The sequence below is a fragment of the Brugia malayi genome, assembly GCF_000002995.4.
Source record: "Brugia malayi strain FR3 genome assembly, contig: Bm_v4_ChrX_scaffold_001, whole genome shotgun sequence".
In the NCBI taxonomy this organism is placed as follows: Eukaryota; Metazoa; Nematoda; class Chromadorea; order Rhabditida; family Onchocercidae; genus Brugia; species Brugia malayi.
In genome coordinates this window covers 24,863,396-24,885,879 of record NW_025062479.1, presented here as the reverse complement: position 1 = coordinate 24,885,879, position 22,484 = coordinate 24,863,396, and the positions used below count along the sequence as shown (strand labels likewise).

General features: G+C 20.6%; 2 protein-coding genes across 2 annotated transcripts; both read left to right on the top strand.

Annotated features, from left to right (window-relative positions):
• Positions 1-1,309: 1,309 nt before the first annotated feature.
• On the top strand, positions 1,310-19,489 carry Bm4162 (Uncharacterized protein; the record flags this gene model as incomplete). The annotated part of the gene is made up of 20 exons (XM_043076036.1): positions 1,310-1,408; positions 1,824-1,913; positions 2,321-2,419; positions 2,712-2,840; positions 6,915-7,112; positions 7,631-7,746; positions 10,675-10,742; positions 11,600-11,730; positions 12,639-12,729; positions 12,901-13,003; positions 13,242-13,400; positions 14,512-14,628; positions 14,849-15,026; positions 15,501-15,635; positions 15,776-15,849; positions 17,247-17,379; positions 17,951-18,076; positions 18,206-18,289; positions 18,715-18,843; positions 19,358-19,489. The coding sequence occupies 20 exons, from the start codon at positions 1,310-1,312 to the stop codon at positions 19,487-19,489; spliced, it is 2,391 nt and encodes a 796-aa protein (XP_042931970.1).
• A 2,257-nt stretch (positions 19,490-21,746) lies between these two features.
• Positions 21,747-22,356, top strand: Bm12205 (Uncharacterized protein; the record flags this gene model as incomplete). The annotated part of the gene is made up of 2 exons (XM_043076035.1): positions 21,747-21,948; positions 22,214-22,356. 2 exons carry the CDS (start codon positions 21,747-21,749, stop codon positions 22,354-22,356), a joined length of 345 nt encoding a protein of 114 aa, XP_042931969.1.
• Between the last annotated feature and the right edge of the window lie 128 nt (positions 22,357-22,484).

The window sequence follows — 22,484 nt, the reverse complement described above, 5'->3', positions numbered from 1 at the left end:
TTTATATTATTAATTGCTTGTAATCATTTATATATTGAATTGAGAATTTAAAATGTTTTCTAATTTATTAAGTTATGTAATTCAAATGATTCTCATTTTGTGTGTAATTCTTGATATTATTTAAATGGAAAGAATTGGATTATCGCTTGGCTAATGATTTTTTTTTTTGTTTTGATTTCGAGAAAGTTTGTTATTAAATAGAATTCAATTTTGAAATAAATGTAATAGTAAAATGATTTTTGTTTTTTGTTTTGAATGGTTATTTAAATTACATAATAGAATTATGAATAATTTAATGTTAGCTATACAACAAATGCTCATTCAATAGTTTATTACTGATTATTATCCATTAAATTTTGTAATTACAAAAAAAAAAAAGTAATACTAAAGAATGTGTATTATTTCTGTTTCATGTATTAATAATTAGGTATTTTGTTATTACTATTTATTATTTAGTGATATATTTATTATACTAATGTAATGTTGATAAATTTCTTATTATTTGTATGAAAGTTATTAATCAATAAAAAAAAAAAATAAAAAATAAAAAAATGAAAAGAAGAGTTATTCGATCGGTATTATCTAATGGTTGTAATTACATAATTTATGAATACTTTTAATTTTCTATATCTTTCATTTTAAGGAATTATCTTAAAAGAAGCAAAATTAAATTGTTGAATTATTGATATTTAATGAATTCACATTTTTATGTTCCTTTTTTGAATAATGGTATAATTTCATCTTATGCAATATTATTATTATTATTATTTTACAGATTATTTCATCTTATGCAATATTATTATTATTATTTTACAGATTATTATTATTATTTACAGATTATTATTATTATTTACAGATTATTATTATTATTATTATTTTACAGATTATTATTATTATTATTTTACAGATTATTTTCATCTTATGCAATATTATTATTATTATTTTACAGATTACGGATGTTAATTTTTTCATATATCATATGAAACATATACATTTCCTGAACAATACGATAAATATATCAAAATTTGAAGGTAAGAATCTTGATAAATATGCTATATAGATATAAATATAATTATGAATATGTTAAATAGGTATAAATACATTCAAAAAAAAAAATAAAAAGTATTACTAAAATTTGAAAACGAAGGAATCTTTTCCTTTTTTTTTTTCAAATCACAAAATTATTAACTTTTTATATTTGCTTTTTTAGGAAGATAATGAAGGATTAATTTTATTTGATATTATTGATTCTCATATATATTCCAGCATATTATATGAATGAAATTTTGAAATTAAATATTTGCTAAAGATGATTATTGTATATGGTCGTCCAACTATTGCACATTCATTTCAATTTAGCAAATGGAAGGCATTTATGAGAGAACGTAAATTATGCTATCATCTTACGGTATGAAATTATTTTTATTATTTCAATGAAATAAGTCGAAGAATTAAATTTTGAAAAAATATATATTTAAATTATTTTTATTATTTCAATGAAATAAGTCGAAGAATTAAATTTTGAAAATATATATATATATATATATATATATTTAAATTATTTTTATTATTTCAATGAAATAAGTCGAAGAATAAATTTTGAAAAAATATATATTTAAATTATTTTTATTATTTCAATGAAATAAGTCGAAGAATTAAATTTTGAAAAATATATATATATATATTATTTAAATTATTTTAAATTATTTTTATTATTTCAATGAAATAAATCGAAGAATTAAATTTTGAAAAAATATATATATTTAAATATATCGATGAAAAGAGATGAATATCATTCAGTATTTGATAATAGTAAATTGCAGAGATGTACTTGTCAACAGCTTACTTTCGAGAATATTATACATAATTTTACACAGCAAACTACAGTTGCAAAAAATATTAATAATATTGAAGTAAGTTTTGTTATTACAAAAAATTATTTCTATAATTGTATAATTGATATTTGCTATAAGTATAAGTATATTTGTGAGAAATTGTATGTGCGTTTAAGGAACATTTTAATATTTTTCACTATTTTTTTTAGTTTCAAAATATTAGGTAATAATTAATTTATGCTTAATACTTATGCTTATTTATTTTTTCATTCATTATCACTCTATAGCAGTTTATTTTTATGCTTTCCATTTGTTTATTTCAGATATTTCTATTCTTGGATAGAATTTGAAGAAATTGTTAGAATTTAGTGAAATTGTTTAGAGCTTTTAAAACTTAATCATTTGGTACTTCTTTATTCTCTTTTCTTTTTTTTTTTTTTATTAGAAATAATTAATTTTGAATTTTTTTTTTTTTTTTTTTTTAGCACAACCAACAATCGATAACTAGAAAAAGCTCGGAAAGAAGTACAAGATCAGAGATCATCGAATTTCTCGTAAAATATGGCTTATCATATAGCTTAACTGTATGTTTATTTAATCAATTCTTAATTGATAAAATTTAATTTTGGCAAAATTATTTTCATAATTTTAAAATAGTCAGTATTTAAAATGACATATTATTTTTAATTTTTTAAAATTGATTGGTAAACTATTGTAATTTTCATTTTTTTGATGTAATTTTAAGGAAGCAAAAATTGAAATTGCTGAATAATTTTACTAATTTTTTTTTTTTTTTCTTTTTTGTGGAAAGTAAGTAAGGAAATTAATTTCTTACTTAAATAATTTCTTACTTTTAATATTAGTCGTACAATTTAGCCATATTTGGGTGATATTCGTACGAAATGTTTACATTGCAATTCATTGGATACAGCATGCATTTCATTTCGTGACACTAGCATATTATGCACTACATGTGGTAATACAACTACATTTGATATTTACAAGGTATATTTTTCATTTTTCTTTCATTTTTAATTCTATTAATTTGCATATATTATTCGTTAACTCAAATGAATTTTAAATTAGTATTTTACAAATTGAAATTTGTAAATTTCTTCATTTTGTATTAAAATATTAAAAGAATTTGTTACTATTTTCTTGGAATATAATGATAAAGAAAAAAGAATTATAACATTTTCAATAATTTACTAACAGAATTTATTTATTTATTTATTTTTTCTTTTTGTATCAAATAGAAAAATATACAAAGTAAAGGGCGTACATTCTGAAATGATCTTTTTCTTCTTCTATTGATTGCATTTTTTTTTTTTTTTTAAAGTAAGTAAGAAAAGAACGAGTAATAATGTTTCAATAAATATTCTAAAAATCTCTTTCAAGATGCAAAAAAAAAAAAAGAAAAAAAAACAGCAAAATTTGATTAAAATTAATTAGATGAAGATTCTAAACATTCTATATTGTTTAATTTATTATATTCCCTGAAAATATATAAATACAAATTCTCTATTGATATAAAATGCACTTAAATAATCATAGGATTTAGTTTTTTTTTTTTTTGGAATGAAATTGAAGCTCATAAATATGAACTGATTGCATCCATTATGGAAAAAAAAAAAAGAGGAAAAAGGAAAAAAGGAAATATTTGGTTCAAAAGAAAGGACACAATTATATGATTTGAACATGAATTGACCAAAAACTATAATAATGCTATAGGATGTTATTAATCAATTAGCAGTCGATAAAATATGCTGGTTTTGCTCTTTTTGCACCTAAATTATAATTTTAAAAATATTTAAAAAACAAAAATAGAAAAAAAAAAAGAAGGAAAGAAAAATCAATAATATGATGATGATGATGATGGTGATGATGATGATGGTGATGATGGTGATGATGATGGTGATGATGATGATGATGATGATGATGATGATGGTGATGATGATGATGATGGTGATGATGATGGTGATGATGATGATGATGATGTGATGATGATGGTGATGATGGTGATGATGATGGTGATGATGATGATGATGGTGATGATGGTGATGATGATGATGATGGTGATGATGGTGATGATGATGATGATGGTGATGATGGTGATGATGGTGATGATGATGATGATGGTGGTGATGATGATGGTGGTGATGGTGATGATGATGATGATGATGATGGTGATGATGGTGATGATGGTGATGATGATGATGATGGTGGTGATGATGATGGTGGTGATGGTGATGATGATGATGATGATGATGGTGATGATGGTGATGATGGTGATGATGATGATGATGATGATGATGTAATTTGTAATGTAATCGTTTAATACATAGTATCAAGATTCTTTTAAATTATTGCTATATTTATTTAATGCTTAAGTTATTATTCTTCTAGTTCATGAGTGAACTAATCACTCTTTCATAAACTAAAATATTTTTTTTTTTTTTTTTTTATTTATTTTTTTCATTGATTTAATAAATGAGAAAAAAGTTTGAATTTTAATAAATTTGAATTTAATTTATTAATGAATTTGGATTTGATTTATTAATAAATTTGAATTTGATTTAATAATAAATTTGAAAAAGTGAGAAAAGAGTTGAATTTTAATAAATTTGAATTTGATTTAATAATAAATTTGAAAAAGTGAGAAAAGAGTTGAAAAGTTGAAAAAAAAAGAGGGGAGAGAGAAGTATATTTAAATTATGGAAATTATTGGATGTAAGTAATTAACAAGTTTTAAATCTCTTTTAACTACTATTATCACTACTGCTATTTCTATTTCTTGAATGAAATATTCATCATTTCTTCATTTTTATATTTTTTTTTTTTTTTTTTTTTTAAAACTATGATCATTGCTTTTTCATTTTTTTTCTTTTTTTTTTTTTTCGTATCATTTGTGAAATATTAATTTCATTAATTAATAATTATCATTATTGAAAGGATAAGTTAAAAAAGAGAATTATCATTAGCTATAGAATATTTGTTTTCTTTTTAATTAGGAAATTTTTAATCTGAACATTGAAATATGTTCGAATTTTCAATTTCCACTAGTCAAATGATAACTGTTTTATTTTATTTTATTTTTTTTTTTTTCCAGAATTTGCTTATAAATTTTTGCATCTTTCTGTCATTTCAATATTTTTATCTTTTTTTTTTTTTTTGCCGCAGCTTAAATTGTTCTGTTATCATCCAAATTTACGCTATGATTTTATTCTGATAAGAAAATGATTAGAGAGAGAGAGAGAACGATGATGATAGTGATAATGATAATGATAATGAAAAGAATATTTTTTTTTTTTCATTTATCCATAAATTATTCAAGTATTAATCAGTGTTATCCAAATTTACAATATGATATTATTTTGATAAGAAAATGATTAGAGAGGGAGAGAGAACGATGATGATAGTGATAATGATAATGATAATGAAAAGAATATTTTTTTGTTCAAGTCTATTTTGAAACATTTCATTGGTTTTTTTTTATTCATCCATAAATTATTCAGGCATTAATCAGTGTTATCCAGATTCATAATACGATATTGTTGTGATAAGAAAATGATTAGAGAGAGAGAGAGAGAGAGAGAGAGAGAGAGAGACAGAGAACGATGATTATAGTGATAATGATAATGAAAAGAATATTTTTTTTTTTATTTATCCATAAATTATTCAGGCATTAATCAGTGTTATCCAAATTTACGCTATGATATTATTCTGATAAGAAAATGATTAGAGAGGGAGAGAGGACGATGATGATAATGATAATGATAATGATAATGAAAAGAATATTTTTTTTTTTTTTTTTTGTTCAAATCTATTTTGAAACATTTCATTGATTTTTTTTTTTTTCATTTATCCATAAATTATTCAAGCATTAGTGTCTATATTATTCGTAATAATCATATATTTATTTAGTTGATTTGTCAATTTGGCATGCATTTATTACCAACGCCTCCTTTTTCTTTTTTTTTTCTCTCTCTCTCTCTCTTTTCTTTTTTATTTCTTATTTCTTATTTTTATTTTTTTCAACCTTTTTTTTCATAGAAATACATATTTTCCATTACTTATCTGAGAGCTGGTTTTAAGACTAAAATTGACTTACCTTTAATACCTTTAATAAGTAAATAGCATTAACTTAACACTTTTTTTCCATTTGTTAAAATTGCTTTAAAATATGCAAAAGAAAAAAAAAAAGGAAAAAGGAAAAAGAAAGGAAACTTTATAATTTAATCTATTAATAAATAATATTTTTCTTTTTTGTTGTTGTTGTTAAATATTGCTAATAAGAATTTATAAAATGAACAAAAATTTTTTTGTATTAAATTGAAATTTTAATCTTAAAAAAAAAAAGAAAATTATTCTTTTGTAATTAGTTCTTTTTTTTCTTTTTTTTTTTGTAGTATCTTTTCAAAAAAAAAAAAGAAAGAAAAAAAATTCTTTTGTAATTTTACTTATTAAATATGATTATTAACCAATAAGCTATATGCTTTTTTTTTTTTAAGTTTTTTTGTAATTAAAAATTTAGAATAATTTTGAAAGATTTTGAAAATAGATCAATTGTTTATTATTGATTGTTTATTGTTTATCATTGATATTATTATTATTATTATTATTATTATCATTAATATTATTATTATTAATATTATTATTATCATTATTATTATTATTATTATCCCTCAAATAATATGTATGTATGAAAATAAATTGAGCAATAAAAAATACTAAAAGTATGCTTAAGTAATTTCTCTTTTACACTCTTGTAACATTTCATAACAATTTCCTAATCCGGAATTCTCCTTCATTTACCATTATCGTAGCCTATATATGCTTACAAATAATGCATTTATCGTAAACAACTGATTTGTAAAATTTTTATAAAATTTATTTCTTATATCTTCTCAATTTTTTTTAATCACAATATTAATGATTAATTAAAATAATTTAAAATAATTTTATTATACTAATATTTCATTTTATTATTATTATTATTATTATTATTATTATTATTATTATTATGATATTATTATAGAATTTAAAAATTCAAAAAAAAATAAAATTTTTTTTTTTCAGAATTTATTATTAAAAGATATTAAACAAGAGCCAGTAAAAGAGATCAAATCATCACTTATACTACATCCATTACTACAAAAAGATCCAAAAGAAGGTATCTGGAAATACGTTACAACATTACAAGTACCAAAAAACGATAAATTTATTACTGTTAAAGAAGAACGTAAAAAAGGCAATCATTTGCCTACAATGGATGATGTTAGTTTTTTATTATTATTTTATTTTATTATTAGTTATTATTATTATTATTATTATTGTTATTATTATTAGTATTATCATTATTGTTATTATTATTATTATTATTTATTATTATTATTATTGTTATTATTATTATTACTATTGTTATTATTATTATTACTATTGTTATTATTATTATCAGTAGCATTATTGTTATTATTATTATTATTGTTATTATTATTATTATTATTATTATTATTATTATCATTATTATTATTATTATTATTATACTATTATTATTATTATTATTGCTATTGTTATTATTATTATTACTATTATATTATTATTATTATTATTTGTAGAATTTGGAGAAAAAGAAAAAGAATTTACCAGTTTTTTATTTTTTATTTATTTATTTATTTTTTTTTTTCAAATAATCATTTTTAACTATTTCACTGTAAAATATTTATTTATTTATTTATTTTTTTGCATTATTGTTAAACTATTTTTAAAAAAAAAAATTAATGATTATATTTTAGCTAGATTCAGACCTATATGATCGAGTAAGTTATTTGGATCTTATATCACAATATGAAGAACGTGAACGTCAAAGAAAAATGAAAGAAGCGGAAAATTTTCGTCTTTTACGTGAACAGTAAGTTTTTTTTTTTTTGAATTCAACTTGCTAGATTTTTGTTTGAAATTTAAATTTGTGAAAAAAAAAAAAGATTTTTAAACAAAATATTTTTCATTTATTAAAAATCAAAATTTTGATAATTTTTGGAATTTTTTTTTTCCTCTTTTTATTTTATTTTCCTATTCAAATTATTTGTCAAAAATTTTTTTCTTCATCACTACTAGTGTTAGATTAATTATTTATGTGAAAAAAAAAGAAAGAATGATGATTAATTAATAATAATAATAAACTACAAAGTCATATAAATATATTATTACTTTTAAATATTTTAATGAGTATTTGTTTTATTATTATTATTATTATTATAAATAATTATTTATGTGAAAAAAAAAGAAAGAATGATGATTAATTAATAATAATAATAAACTACAAAGTCATATAAATATATTATTACTTTTAAATATTTTAATGAGTATTTGTTTTATTATTGTTATTATTATAAATAATTATTTATGTGAAAAAAAAGAAAGAAAGATGATTAATTAATAATAATAATAAACTACAAAGTCATATAAATATATTATTACTTTTAAATATTTTAATGAGTATTTGTTTTATTATTATTATTATTATAAATAATTATTTATGTGAAAAAAAAGAAAGAATGATGATTAATTAATAATAATAATAAACTACAAAGTCATATAAATATATTATTACTTTTAAATATTTTATGAGTATTTGTTTTATTATTATTATTATTATAAATAATTATTTATGTGAAAAAAAAGAAAGAATGATGATTAATTAATAATAATATAAACTACAAAGTCATATAAATATATTATTACTTTTAAATATTTTAATGAGTATTTGTTTTATTATTATTATTATAAACATTTTTACTTGAAATTTACTAATTTTAATTTTTTTGAAGAAAAATAAATGAGTGAAAAAACCTATCACCTTTCACTTCTCCCAATTATTATTTCATTTTTTCATTTTTTCATTCATTTAATTGCTAGATAAATAATAATAATAAAAATATATATTTCATTTCTATTTTATTGGTATAATCTTACTCTGATAGTTTAATCCTAGTGATAAAGTACACTTTTTTAAATTTCATTCATGCGTGATTTTATTTTTAAAAAAAAATTTTTTTTTGTCCTTTAATCAAAAAAAAAAATGAAATCAAATCAAATCTTTGTAAAAAAATACACATTGAGGAAACCGATTATATTCTATTTTGGTTGGTAAGCATTTTAGTGCCTAAACCGATACCTTTAGCTCTTTTCTTTTCTATCCATAATTTAAAAAAAAAAAATTAGTTCATTCGTTTAAATCTAGCAAAAGTGTTAGGGTAAATTGGTAATGGAGGTAGGTAGTGATGGTAATGGAGGTAGGTAGTGATGGTAATGGAGGTAGGTAGTGATGGTAATGGAGGTAGGTAGTGATGGTAATGGAGGTAGGTAGTGATAGTGATAAAGTTATTCATCCAAAAAAAAAAAAAAAAAGAAAACTTTTTAAAAATTTATTCATATATTTTTATGATACTGAAATGAAAGATTGCAAAGAATTATCCTTTCCTCTTCCTTTCACCTTTTCTATTTTTTTTTTTTATTTCAAAAAAAAAAAAAATAGAAAAAAAGTGGAACATTACTTTTACTTCAAAGGAAGTATATACTTTGAAATTGCATTCCTTTCCGGTTTTTATTTTCTGTTTTTCTGTTTTTTTTTTTTTTTCCCTTTCTTTCCTAAAAAAAATTCTCTTATCCTTTCATTTCTATTTATGACAAAATTACCTATTTATTTTAAAATTATGTGTCATTTGGTATTATTTTTTTTTTTTTGAATAATAATAAGAGAGCAATTTTATTTTTAAAAAAAAGGGAAAAAGAAAAATGAAAAATGAAAAAAAAAAAAAATTGATAATTTTAAAAAAGAATATTAATATTGATAGAAAATTAAGTGATAATTATGAATTATATTATTATTTATAAGAAAAAAAGAAAAATGAAAAAAAATGAAATTATGGAATGAATTGATTGATTTTAATAGACTAAAATAAAATCAGAAGATTGGAGAGAGAGAGAGAGAGAGAGAGAGAGAGAGAGAGGAGTAAGGTAATTGAAATATAGTCTAAAATTAAAATTTGTATATTTATTATGATTAAAATAAAAAGTGAACAAGAAATGAAATGAATTAAAGTAAAAAGAAGATAAACAGAATAAAATGTAAGATTTACTCTTTTTTCTAAGTTCTAATTAGTAATTATTGAAGTAGTAGTAAATATTGATTTCTAAGTTTAATTAATAATCAATGAAGTAGTAAATATCGATTTTTTAAGTCTAATTAATAATCATTGAAATAGTAAATATCGATTTCTAAGTTCTAATTAGTAATCATTGAAGTAATAAATATCGATTTTTAAGTTCTAATCAGTAATTATCTATAACTCATTATCTATAGCTTTTTATTTAAAAAATTTTCATACTTTTCTTTACTGAATAAAAATTTATTTCTGATAAAATTTTCCTCTTTTTTTTCTTTGAATTTTCAAATTTACTTACTTTCTTGGATAAAAAGAGAGGTGGAGAATTAAATTTTTTTTTTTTTTTTTGAAAAATTAAGTATCAAATTTTGCAATGTGTAGCAATAAATTTGCTATAATTGGTTTTCTTTTATTATTAAAGTGCAGTTTACTTTCAAATTTTATCGTAATTTTAAGTATCAATTTTTTAAGCAATTTTATTCGTTCAATAAACATTACAATAATTTTTTTTTTATTTTTTTTTTTAAGATTGATAGCATTTTAGCTTTTTTTTTTTAGTAATGTAGTTGTTTAATTTTTAATTCATTTAAATAAATGATAAATGATAATTTTAATTTTCAAGAGAGATAACTGATAATCATTGTTATTCTTTCTGATATTTTTTTTTACAGAGCTGATAAGATATCACCACGTGTATTTGAAGACGATAATAATCCAAAGCATTCTTCCGATGCTGTAGGTAAGTTTTTTTGTTTTTTTTTTTTTAATCTTAACAAATCAAGTTATTTCTCAAAGTTAATTTTTAATTTTTTTTAATTTTTAATTTTTCTAAAGTTTCTTAATTTCTGCCAATTTTATCTTTTACCTATTTTTCTCTTTATTCTATACAGGTTAAATGTTTACGGATGATAGAATGTATCACTACTGTTCTGAGTAAAAAGTATAATTTTATATATAATATACAAAATACAAAAATAATTTGTTATATTAAAAAGTATAATTTCATATATAATATATAAAATACAAAAATAATTTGATATATTAAAAAGTAAATTTTATATATAATATACAAAATACAAAAATATTTGATATATTAAAAAGTATAATTTCATATATAATATACAAATACAAAAATAATTTGATATATTAAAAAGTATAATTTCATATATAATATACAAAATACAAAAATAATTTGATATATTAAAAAGTATAATTTTATATATAATATACAAAATACAAAAATAATTTGTTATATTAAAAGTATAATTTCATATATAATATACAAAATACAAAAATAATTTGATATATTAAAAAGTATATTATATATAATAATAATACAAAATATTTGATATATTAAAGTATAATTTCATATATAATATACAAAATATAAAAATAATTTGTTATATAATATTACTCTTATTTATCAAGATATAAATTCAAAAATTAAAAATAAAATCTTTTATCATTTTTTTCCCTTTTTTTTTTTTTTTTTTTTTTATCAAAGATAAAATGACAATAATATATAATAAAATTAAATAATTTAAAATCTCTGAAATAGTTCTATCAAATGTGAAAGCTATTTGTTTTGTTTTTTAGCTGCTTCATTAAATATGTCATCTGATCCAACTCTTCGATTGATATGGATGGATGCTATAGATTTGCGTGATTTACAAGATCATTCTGAGCAAAGTGAATTTCTAGTGCTAAGAAGACTTCTTGGCATTGATGTTAGCTTATTCTTTAAACCAAATTTTTTTTTTTTTCCATTTCATTTTATATTTTAATAAATTTAATAAAAATAGTTATACTTTTATATTTTAATAAAAGAATTCAAATAATGTAAAATAATCAATTATCATTCATTATCACTCTATGCATAAATTTTTTTTTTTTTGATAAATTCAAATTAATTTTATTTATTTGTTTATTTATTTATTTATTTATTCACTGTACTTTCTAGGAAAATTAACATTTTGTAATAAAAATATTTATATTTTAATAAATTTAATAAAAATATTTATACTTTTATATTTTAATAAAAGAATTCAAATAATGTAAAATAATCAATTATCATTCATTATCACTCTATGCATAATTTTTTTTTTTTTTGATAAATTCAAATTAATTTTATTTATTTATTTATTTATTTATTTATTTATTCACTGTACTTTCTAGGAAAATTAACATTTTGCAATAAAAATATTTATATTTTAATAAATTTAATAAAAATATTTATACTTTTTATTTTAATAAAAGAATTCAAATAATGTAAAATAATCAATTATCATTCATTATCACTCTATGCATAATTTTTTTTTTTTGATAAATTCAAATTAATTTTATTTATTTGTTTATTTATTTATTTATTTATTACTCACTGTACTCTCTAGGAAAAGAACATTTTGAATAGCTTTGTAATAAATGCATATTAGCTTACTTTTTATTTCGTATTTAAATGTAATGTGTATTAAAAAGAATTCTTTTGAAATATTTTTTTGAAATACTTTTGAAACATTTATTTGAAATAATTATTAATAATAATGAATGATCAAATATTGTTCAAATTTTACTATTTATGAATTTTTGTTTTTCTTCTCATTCATAATTTAAAAAATGCATTTTTTTTTTTTTTCAGCGTATATCATATGATACCCTTTCACGATATCATATTAAAGGACATTTGGATAATTTTATGAGAGCTGGATTGTGTTATCCAAGATATCGAGGTATATATATTTTTGTTTAATACAAATAATTATTAAAATATAAACAAACAAACAAACAAACAAACAAATTTTTTTTTTTTTTGTAAACAAATAATTATTATAATAATTATACTTTTATTAATAATTATTCTTTTCTTTATTATTAAAATAATTTTTTTTTTTTATCTATAGGACCTAGTAGTCGAGTACGTTTACCGGCAGGATTAAAAGTTATTCGAAAAGTTGGTACTGATTGTTTGGAGAAAGAAAATTATCCTGGTTCAGATAGTGAAGGGTAGGTGATGATGATGAAGTTTAGTCAAGAAAATATGTCACAAAATGATAAAAAAAAAAAAAAAAAAAAAGAAAGAAAGAATTAAATTAGAATTTTTTTTTTAGGAAATTATTTTTACTAAAGTATTTTCCTGAGCTATTTGATAATATGAATTAATTTTTTATTTATTATTAAATGAGTATAATAGTTTTTTTTTTTTTTCATTAGATATTCGACATTGTATTGTAGGTTGTTGCAGAAAATTACCATTTTCGGGAATTTTTGGTTATCATTTGGTTACGGCATCAGATCGACGTATTGTGCTAACCACAAATGAACGTGATGCATTAGCAGTATTTGAAGCTACCGGTGGAATGCTATGTATAGCATTACCAAAAGGTGAACAATTGGATACAAGGTACTTTTTTTTTGTTTTGTTTTTCTCGAATAATATAGATTACTTTATATTTTTGTTCTTTTTATAATTTTATTTCATTGAAAATTTGCTAGATAAAATTATAAATATAAATATATTATTAGATAAAATATGATTTTTGTTATTTTTTTTTTATTTTTTTTTTATATAATATTTTATAATTATTCTTTTATATAAATTTTATATTTTAAATATATTATAGATAAAATATATTTTGTTTTTTTTTTTTCTCGAATAATATATATTACTTTTATATTTTTGTTCTTTTTATAATTTTATTTCATTGAAAATTTGCTAGATAAAATTATAAATATAAATAAATATTAGAGATAAAATATGATTTTTGTTTATTTTTTTTTGTTTTTCTCGAATATATATATTATTTTATATTTTTGTCTTTTTATAATTTTATTTCATTGAAAATTTGCTAGATAAAATTATAAATATAAATATATATAGAGATAAAATATGATTTTTGTTTACTTATTTTTTTATTTTTTTTTTTTTAGTGTGAAATTTGATAGATAAAATTATAAATATAAATATATTATTAGATAAAATATTATTTTTGTTTATTTTTTTTTTTTTTTTTTTTTGAATAATATATATTACTTTTATATTTTTATTTTTTTATATTTTATTTCATTGAAAATTTGCTAGATAAAAATTATAAATATAAATAATATAGAGATAAAATATGATTTTTTTTATTTATTTATTTATTTATTTTTTTTTTTTAGTGTGAAAATTTTGCTAGATAAAATTATAAATATAAATATATTATTAGATAAAATATGATTTTTGTTTATTTTTTTTTTTTTTTCTCGAATAATATATATTACTTTTATATTTTTGTTCTTTTTATAATTTTATTTCATTGAAAATTTGCTAGATAAAATTATAAATATAAATATATTATTAGATAAAATATGATTTTTTTTTTTTTTTTTTTTCTCGAATAATATAGATTACTTTTATATTTTTGTTCTTTTTATAATTTTATTTCATTGAAATTTGCTAGATAAAATTATAAATATAAATAATTATAGATAAAATATGATTTTTGTTTTATTTATTTATTTTTTTTTTTTAGTGTACTTCCATATTTGGAAGATTTCGATATGGTTTATCTTTGGTTTCCTTATGTTCAGGAAAAATATGCAAAAGATTATGCATCATTATTGAATGCTAATCGTTGTTTTATTGTTGAGTAAGTTTATCAAATTAGCAATCCATTTTTTTTTTTTTTTAATACTATTACTGATCACTTTCATCTCAATGAAAATAATAATAAAGTTATTGTTATTATTACTATTATTATTATGGTATGCATTTTTTGATTAAGTTAAATTTTAATAAAGAATTCAATTTTATGTAAACATTTCTCAATCAATCATTCGACTACATTGCATTTTTTTTTTTTTTTTTAGCAATCATGAACGTCCAATTGAATTGTTACGTTCGGATCGTAGACGTGAAATTAATAAAGCAATTCGAGATGAATCGATTCGTTTACGTGGCAAAGGATTTCGATCATTAATTGATGTACGAAGTGAATTGAAATCTGAGCTAATTAAGGATCAGATGAAGATGAATGGTGTTGCGCAGGTAATTTTTAGTGTAGATGTTAAATAAAATTGTTTGTTAATTTTATATTTCTTTTCGATATTTACAACTTCAATGATTACTAATTAGAACTTAGAAATCGATATTTACTATTTCAATGATTATTAATTAGACTTAAAAAATCGATATTTACTACTTCAATGATTACTAATTAGAACTTAGAAATCGATATTTACTACTTCAATGATTACTAATTAGAACTTAGAAATCGATATTTACAACTTCAATGATTACTAATTAGAACTTAGAAATCGATATTTACTACTTCAATAATTACTGATTAGAACTTAGAAATCGATATTTACTACTTCAATAATTACTGATTAGAACTTAGAAATCGATATTTACTACTTCAATAATTACTGATTAGAACTTAGAAATCGATATTTACTACTTCAGTGATTATTAATTAGTACTTAAAAATATTCTATCTTAATTTTAAAATATTTTTTGTAGTGGAAACGATTTGATTTGTTGAATCGATTTATGCGCGGATTTCGACCTGGTGAGATGACCGTTATAACAGGAGGTACTGGTTTTGGCAAAACAACATTTCTTTGCGAATATGCTCTTGATCTTCTTGTTCAAGGAGTTAGTATTACTTCATTTCATGCTTTTTTTTTTTCTATTCTTTTAAGCATTTTTTTTGATTACAATAAATTATAAAAACAAAATAACTTTATGCTTTTAACATTTCTCATCAATTTTTTTTTTTTTTTTGTTTATTATAGGTTCGTACTCTATTCTGCAGTTTTGAAATGCCGGATGAAAAAATTCTGAAATGGATGCTCGTACAATTTGCAGCGTTAGTTTTTTTTTTTTTGATTTCTTTTTATATTTATTTTATATTAGATGATAAAATAGCATGCTATAGATGAATAATATAAGAATTGTAAATTATAAATTCATCTCTGCTCTGCTATCAATTTAAGCTTATAGAAAGTAAAATATGATAATATTTTGTCATAGAATTTGAAAAAAGATTTACTACTTTAATGTATGGAACAAAGAGTTATAACAATTTGGTATAGTTATAACTGTTAGCACTTTTTTTTTTTTTTTTTTCCTCAAGATTATTAACATCGCATTAAATGATCTAAAAATTAGCTCCATTATGTAAATTTTTGAGTTAGAAAATATTTAAAAGAATAGATTTAAAAGAATTATGCAAAAATTAATCGTGCAGTTTTGTTAGCCCAGCACATCTACGTAATATGGCAAAATCTCGAACAGTTCATAATGGAATGAAGTAAGCATGCTATAATGATTTATAGGTCATTACAAATGACCTGTAAATATTTGAGTTAGAAAATAAATAGATTTAAAAGAATTATGCAAAATTAATCGTGCAGTTTTGTTAGCCCAGCACATCTACGTAATATGGCAAAATCTCGAACAGTTCATAATGGAATGAAGTAAGCATGCTATAATGATTTATAGGTCATTACAAATGACCTGTAAATATTTGAGTTAGAAAATAAATAGATTTAAAAGAATTATGCAAAAATTAATCGTGCAGTTTTGTTAGCCCAGCACATCTACGTAATATGGCAAAATCTCGAACAGTTCATAATGGAATGAAGTAAGCATGCTATAATGATTTATAGGTCATTACAAATGACCTATATAACCTATAATGACCTATCATTTATTTATATAGGTCATTATGAGTTATTATTATAGCTTTACATATATGTAATTTACATTTGATCACTTTTGTATATATGCACTACCACTCTCACTCAATATTTTTTGCTTGCTTTTCATCTAAATATTTTTTTTTGAAATCATTTGACGCACACTGTTCGCATCATAAAAAAAAAAAAAAAAAAGCACTTATGATGCTATTCTTTTTTTTAAAAAAAAAAAAAAAAGAGAAAAGTTAAAAATTTAAAAAGCTTAAAAAGAAGATAATAAACATTAGAGATGGAAAGATTTAAGCGTAATAACGTGATATCACGTTTATCACGTTTAATAATAAGGTGGTGGTAGTAGTAGTAGTAGTAGTAATAATTGATGGTACAGTGAACGTCAAATGCATATTTGTGATGTCTTATAAATGTGAATGTTAGTGATTTTGTATGTGTTTAACATGCATATATGCATTTCATGTTTCACTGTACGTTACTGTTTTATTATTTTTTTTTTTTTTTTTAATTTTATTTATTTGTTTATTTATTTTGTTTTTTTTTTTTTTTTTAGATTACCATTGTATAAAGTAGAACATCATCCAGCTGTTGAATTATGGATTGATCGTTTTGAACGAACAAAAGGCGAATTAATCATTATGAAAGCAGATGAATTCCGAAATCGTTCTGTTAGCCAAATTGCTAATGTATGAATTAGTATATATATTGATGTTTAAAAATTTTTATTTATCTAAAAAATGAGCTAATTAAATTATAAGGATATAATGATGCTATTTCTAATATATATAATCAAATAAATTTGTTAGGAATAATGTAGAAGTAATTTTTTTTTTTTTTTTTTCAGTTATTAAGTTATATTATAAAATTAGTAAGTAATTTTTTTTTCAGTTATTAAGTTATATTATAAAATTAGTAAGTAATTTTTTTTTTTCTCAGTCATTAAGTTATATTATAAATTAGTATTTAAGATATACATCAATAATCAATCATTTTTCTTGTAATTATTTGTGTATTAATTAGAATTAAATATTCTTATTTTTTTGTATTATTAGATTAAATTTTATTTTTGTTTTTTTTTTTTTTGTTTATTTTTCAGGCAATAAGAAAATTATTAAGTTATATTATTAAATTAGTATTTAAGATATATACATCAATAATCAATCATTCTTCTTGTAATTATTTGTGTATTAATTAGAATTAAATATTCTTATTTTTTTGTATTATTAGATTAAATTTTATTTTTTGTTTATTTTTCAGGCAATAAGAAATCAAGTGATAGCAGGTGAAATTGAACATGTTGTCATTGATAATTTGCAATTTCTAGTAGGTCTTGCAATTCTAAACGATGAAACAGCAAATTCATTTGAACGATTTCATCAACAAGTATATTCTTCTCAATTTTATACTTTTATCTTCAAAAAAATATTTCTAATAATTGATGTTATTGATTCATTATATATAATTTTGAAATGTATTCAAAATAAGTCAAACTTTTTTTTTTTTTTTTTGTAGGATCGTTTTATTGGTTTGATGCGAAGTATTGCTACTGATTGTATGACACATATCACAATGGTAGTTCATCCTCGAAAAACTAACGTAAGTAATACTAGAAAGTTAACTTATTTTAAAGTTAACTTATCATTTTCATATGTTTTGCAGAAAACATCCTCAAAAAACTAACATAAGTAATAGTAGAAAGTTAACTTTTAACTTATTTTAAAGTTAACTTATCATTTTCATATGTTTTGCAGAAAACATCCTCGAAAAACTAACATAATACTAGAAAGTTAACTTATTTTAAAGTTAACTTATCATTTTCATATATTTTGCAGAAAACATCCTCGAAAAACTAACGTAAGTAATACTAGAAAGTTAACTTATTTTAAAGTTAACTTTTAACTTATTTTAACTTATCATTTTCATATGTTTTTGCAGAAAAATCATTTCAAGAAAAATTTTATGTAACTCCTGCGAAAAAACATTGATTTCTATTTAAATGATAAGGTTTTTCTTTTTTTTAGGGTGGCGAAGATCTTGATGTACATCATTTTGGAGGTTCAGGACGAGTTACACAAGAAGCAGATAATGTTTTTGCAATACAACGACGACGAGATGAAGCAGATCGACGTAGATTTCGCAAATTTTTATATGTAAGTTTTCCAAAAAAATGAAAAAATGAAAATTGAAAATGAAAAATATCCACAAAATATCAAAACTATTGTTTATTTATAAAATTTATTTATAATTTTATTTTTGAGTTTTTTTTTTTTTTTTTTTTTTTTGTTTTGTTTTTGCTAAAGATACATATCAAATATAATAGATTTAAAGTATTTGTTACAAACATTCCATATTTCATTATTTCCATTTCATATAATGAGTTAAAAATTTATTTTAAGAATATTGCTCTCCTCAAACTATATATAACATTTAATAATAATATCATTTACAAATAAAAAAAAAAAAACGATAATTATTATTTTGACTAATAATAAACAGCGAAAATTTTTATTTAAATGAAAATATCATCAATATACTAACAAATATTTTTTAATAAGAAATTTTTAAATAATTCTTCATCAAAACCCTTACAAAAATTTTTATAATACTATTCTTTTTTTCTTTTTCAGCTAATAAAATATATTTTTAACATTCGTTTTTTTGTAGATTCTAAAAAATCGTTATGGTCAGAGAAAAGTTGAGGATGATATGATTGAGATGATTTTTCAACCGGCAACATATACACATACATTGATTGATCTATCATCAACAGGTCCAACGAGTTCATCCTCAAAGTGACCTTTTTATCATCACTCAAAAATGTTGATATTTTCTCCACTGCCATATTAAATTTATTTACTGGAAACTAACTCTCTGCCACACTGTTCATATTCTATAAGTCATTAGTTAGCGATTTATAAAATTTTAAATTTATAAGAAAAACTCATAGTTACTCGTTTTTTTTTTTGTTTTCAATTCGTTAAATTTCAAAAATTGAAATTTATCGATATGTTTTTTGCAATGTATTTTACACACAGAGATTACATTAAGTGAATACATCTAAGCATTTTCCATCGTTATTAATTTTTTTTTTTTTTTTTTTTTTTTTTTTTAATTTTCTTATACTAGAATGCAGTAAGATTTGATGGTATAATTTTAGTTTAACTTTGAATGCCTCAAATTTCATAGAATAGTACAGATAAAGAGACTAAAATATAAACATGATGTGTTTGGACTATAGTAAGATTAATCTGATCCGTTTTCTGTTTTCTGATATGATCATAAAAATACAGCAATTGATAAAATAATGCTTTTTTTTTGATTGCTGCTTAGATAAAACAAACTTCAAAACTTTAAAGATAACACAGTAAATAACTATGTAGCAATAAATTTGAACTGAAGATTGATGATAATTCTTTCTAAAACAATTGGTTTTCAATGGAAAAGCATACTACAATTATTTAAATTGAATGATATATATGTATCTTTTATCAGTTGAAAATTAAAATGTCGTCAAAAAAAAAAAAAATAATTTTATATTTGTTGTCTTTTTTTTTTTTTTTTTTTTTTTTTTAAATTCAAAGTTAAGCAGGAAAAAGAGCGTCTGGATTATAGTAAGATTAATCTGATTGATCCGTTTTCTGTTTTCTGATAAGATTATAAACTGATAAAAACAGCAACTGATAAAATAATACAAAATGATACTACGAATTTAATTATCATTTTATTATCAATAAGTATATTATACAAATAGTAGCGCTCTTCTTCATTTCATAACTTTTTCATTCCGTCATATTGTCATTTTGTAGTGAACAAAATTGTGAGTGGAAAATAAAATTGTTTACTAAACAATGTGCACTACAAGAAAAAACAAACAAACAAACAAAAAATCAATCTTCCATATTCTCATAAGTAAAAAAAAAAAAAAAAAAAATTTAAAGAATTTTCTCCATTGATTTATTTTTGTTGTGAAAAAAAAAAAAAAAAAAAATTTAGAAAGGAAATGAAGAAGTTGTGAATTAGGGTCATTCGTGGAAGCTATCATAAATTTTAATTAATTTGCTAAATTTAAATTTTGTTTTTTTTCGTTTTTTTCTTTATTTTTATCTTTATTGAGAAAAGCTAAGAGTGTTTAGGAGAAATCTAAAAAAAAGAAATAAGTGGGTAAATTAACTCTGCAACAATAATTTGGTAGATCTACTCGATATACTTATACTTAGAGTAAATTTAACAGGGAATACTTGTCATCTCATCATGATAAATTCAGGAACTGACCTTTAACCTTACCTTTCACCTTTCACCTTCCCGTTCACTCTGGTAACTACCAAATTTCCTTCTGGTTGGTTGTGGAAAAGTGTAAAAGAGATTCTCGGTCGAGATGAAAGAAATGTTAGGGACTGTGGTAGTTAAGGAGTCTTTGACGTTATACGTGTGAAAGAAATATTAGAGACTGTGTAATTGAGGAGTCTTTGAAAGTTGGACGTGTAGCGAAGACGAATGTATTGATAACGTTAAGTTACGCTAAACGTTACGCTAATTAGGCGTACCCTCTTGTATAACATACAATTTCTGCGCTTCTGTGCATATATTTAATGCCATTTTTATTTTGTGCTATTTTTACGTATCATAATAGTTACGTGTGTTAAGTTACGTATGTATGACAAATGTAAAGAAACTTGGATATTGGTACGAATAAATTACTGTTCGTCTTTTGAATATGTATCTGTTGTATATGTGATTGATGGCAGTAATACTTAATTAATGCCTACTTAATCCTATATTTATAAGTAATGAAAAATAATTTTAAAAAAATAAGAAAAAAAATATATATAAATAAATATATATATAAATAGAAAATATAAATAATACACATAAAAAAAAATATATATATATATATATATAAATAGAAAAGAATATAAATAATACACATAATCTTATTATTAATGGCAGTAATACTTACTTAATGTCTACTTAGTCCTATATTTTTATAAATAATAAAATAGGAGGAAAAATTTTCTTTAAGACATCTGGAATGAGGAAACTTTTGCAGGTGAAAATGAATGAAATAACAGCTGATAAACATGCAATAATGACATCAGTAACGGAAGCGTGTTCTACGTCGAAAGATGAGAAATCTGATATTTCGATGACGGACGTGTGTTCTACATCAAAGAATGAGGAATTTGATGTTTCGATGAAATGTGTACCTGTGCGAATCGAATATCTGAATTCACAATTTCTTGTATTTGATGTTAATGGTTAGTATATGTATATGTATGTATTTATACATAAAGGTTATGTGTAGGACGGAAAATTCCTGTATGGAACGTCTTATATTAGATATATGATTAGCTGAAGTTAAACGTTTTCCGAGATTTTTTATTAGTGATAAGAAAGAAAGTGAGCTGCAAAAAGGAAACAAATGCTAATAACTAAAATGCGTGGTTATTAAGACATTAAGCAGGTATGAAGTTTGATTCTTGTTTTCCAAACATTTTGAAAAAATTTATATAAATTTTGAAGTGGTGGAGCAAATAATGAAGGAATGCCGCATTATCGCTGAAGCATATGGTACTTCTCCTAATGCACGTGCTGATCTTCGAAAATATGGAGCTCCATTTATTCTGATGCCGGAACAAGTGGCTGTACTTAGTGAATATGGTTAGTATTTCCTCTCTCACTAATTCTATTGAAATTAATACTGTTTCTTTACTTGAATAAAATCAAAAAAGAAAAAAGAAAAAACCTTACTACTAATTATTAGAATGACTGCTGAAAATTACCTAACTTCATA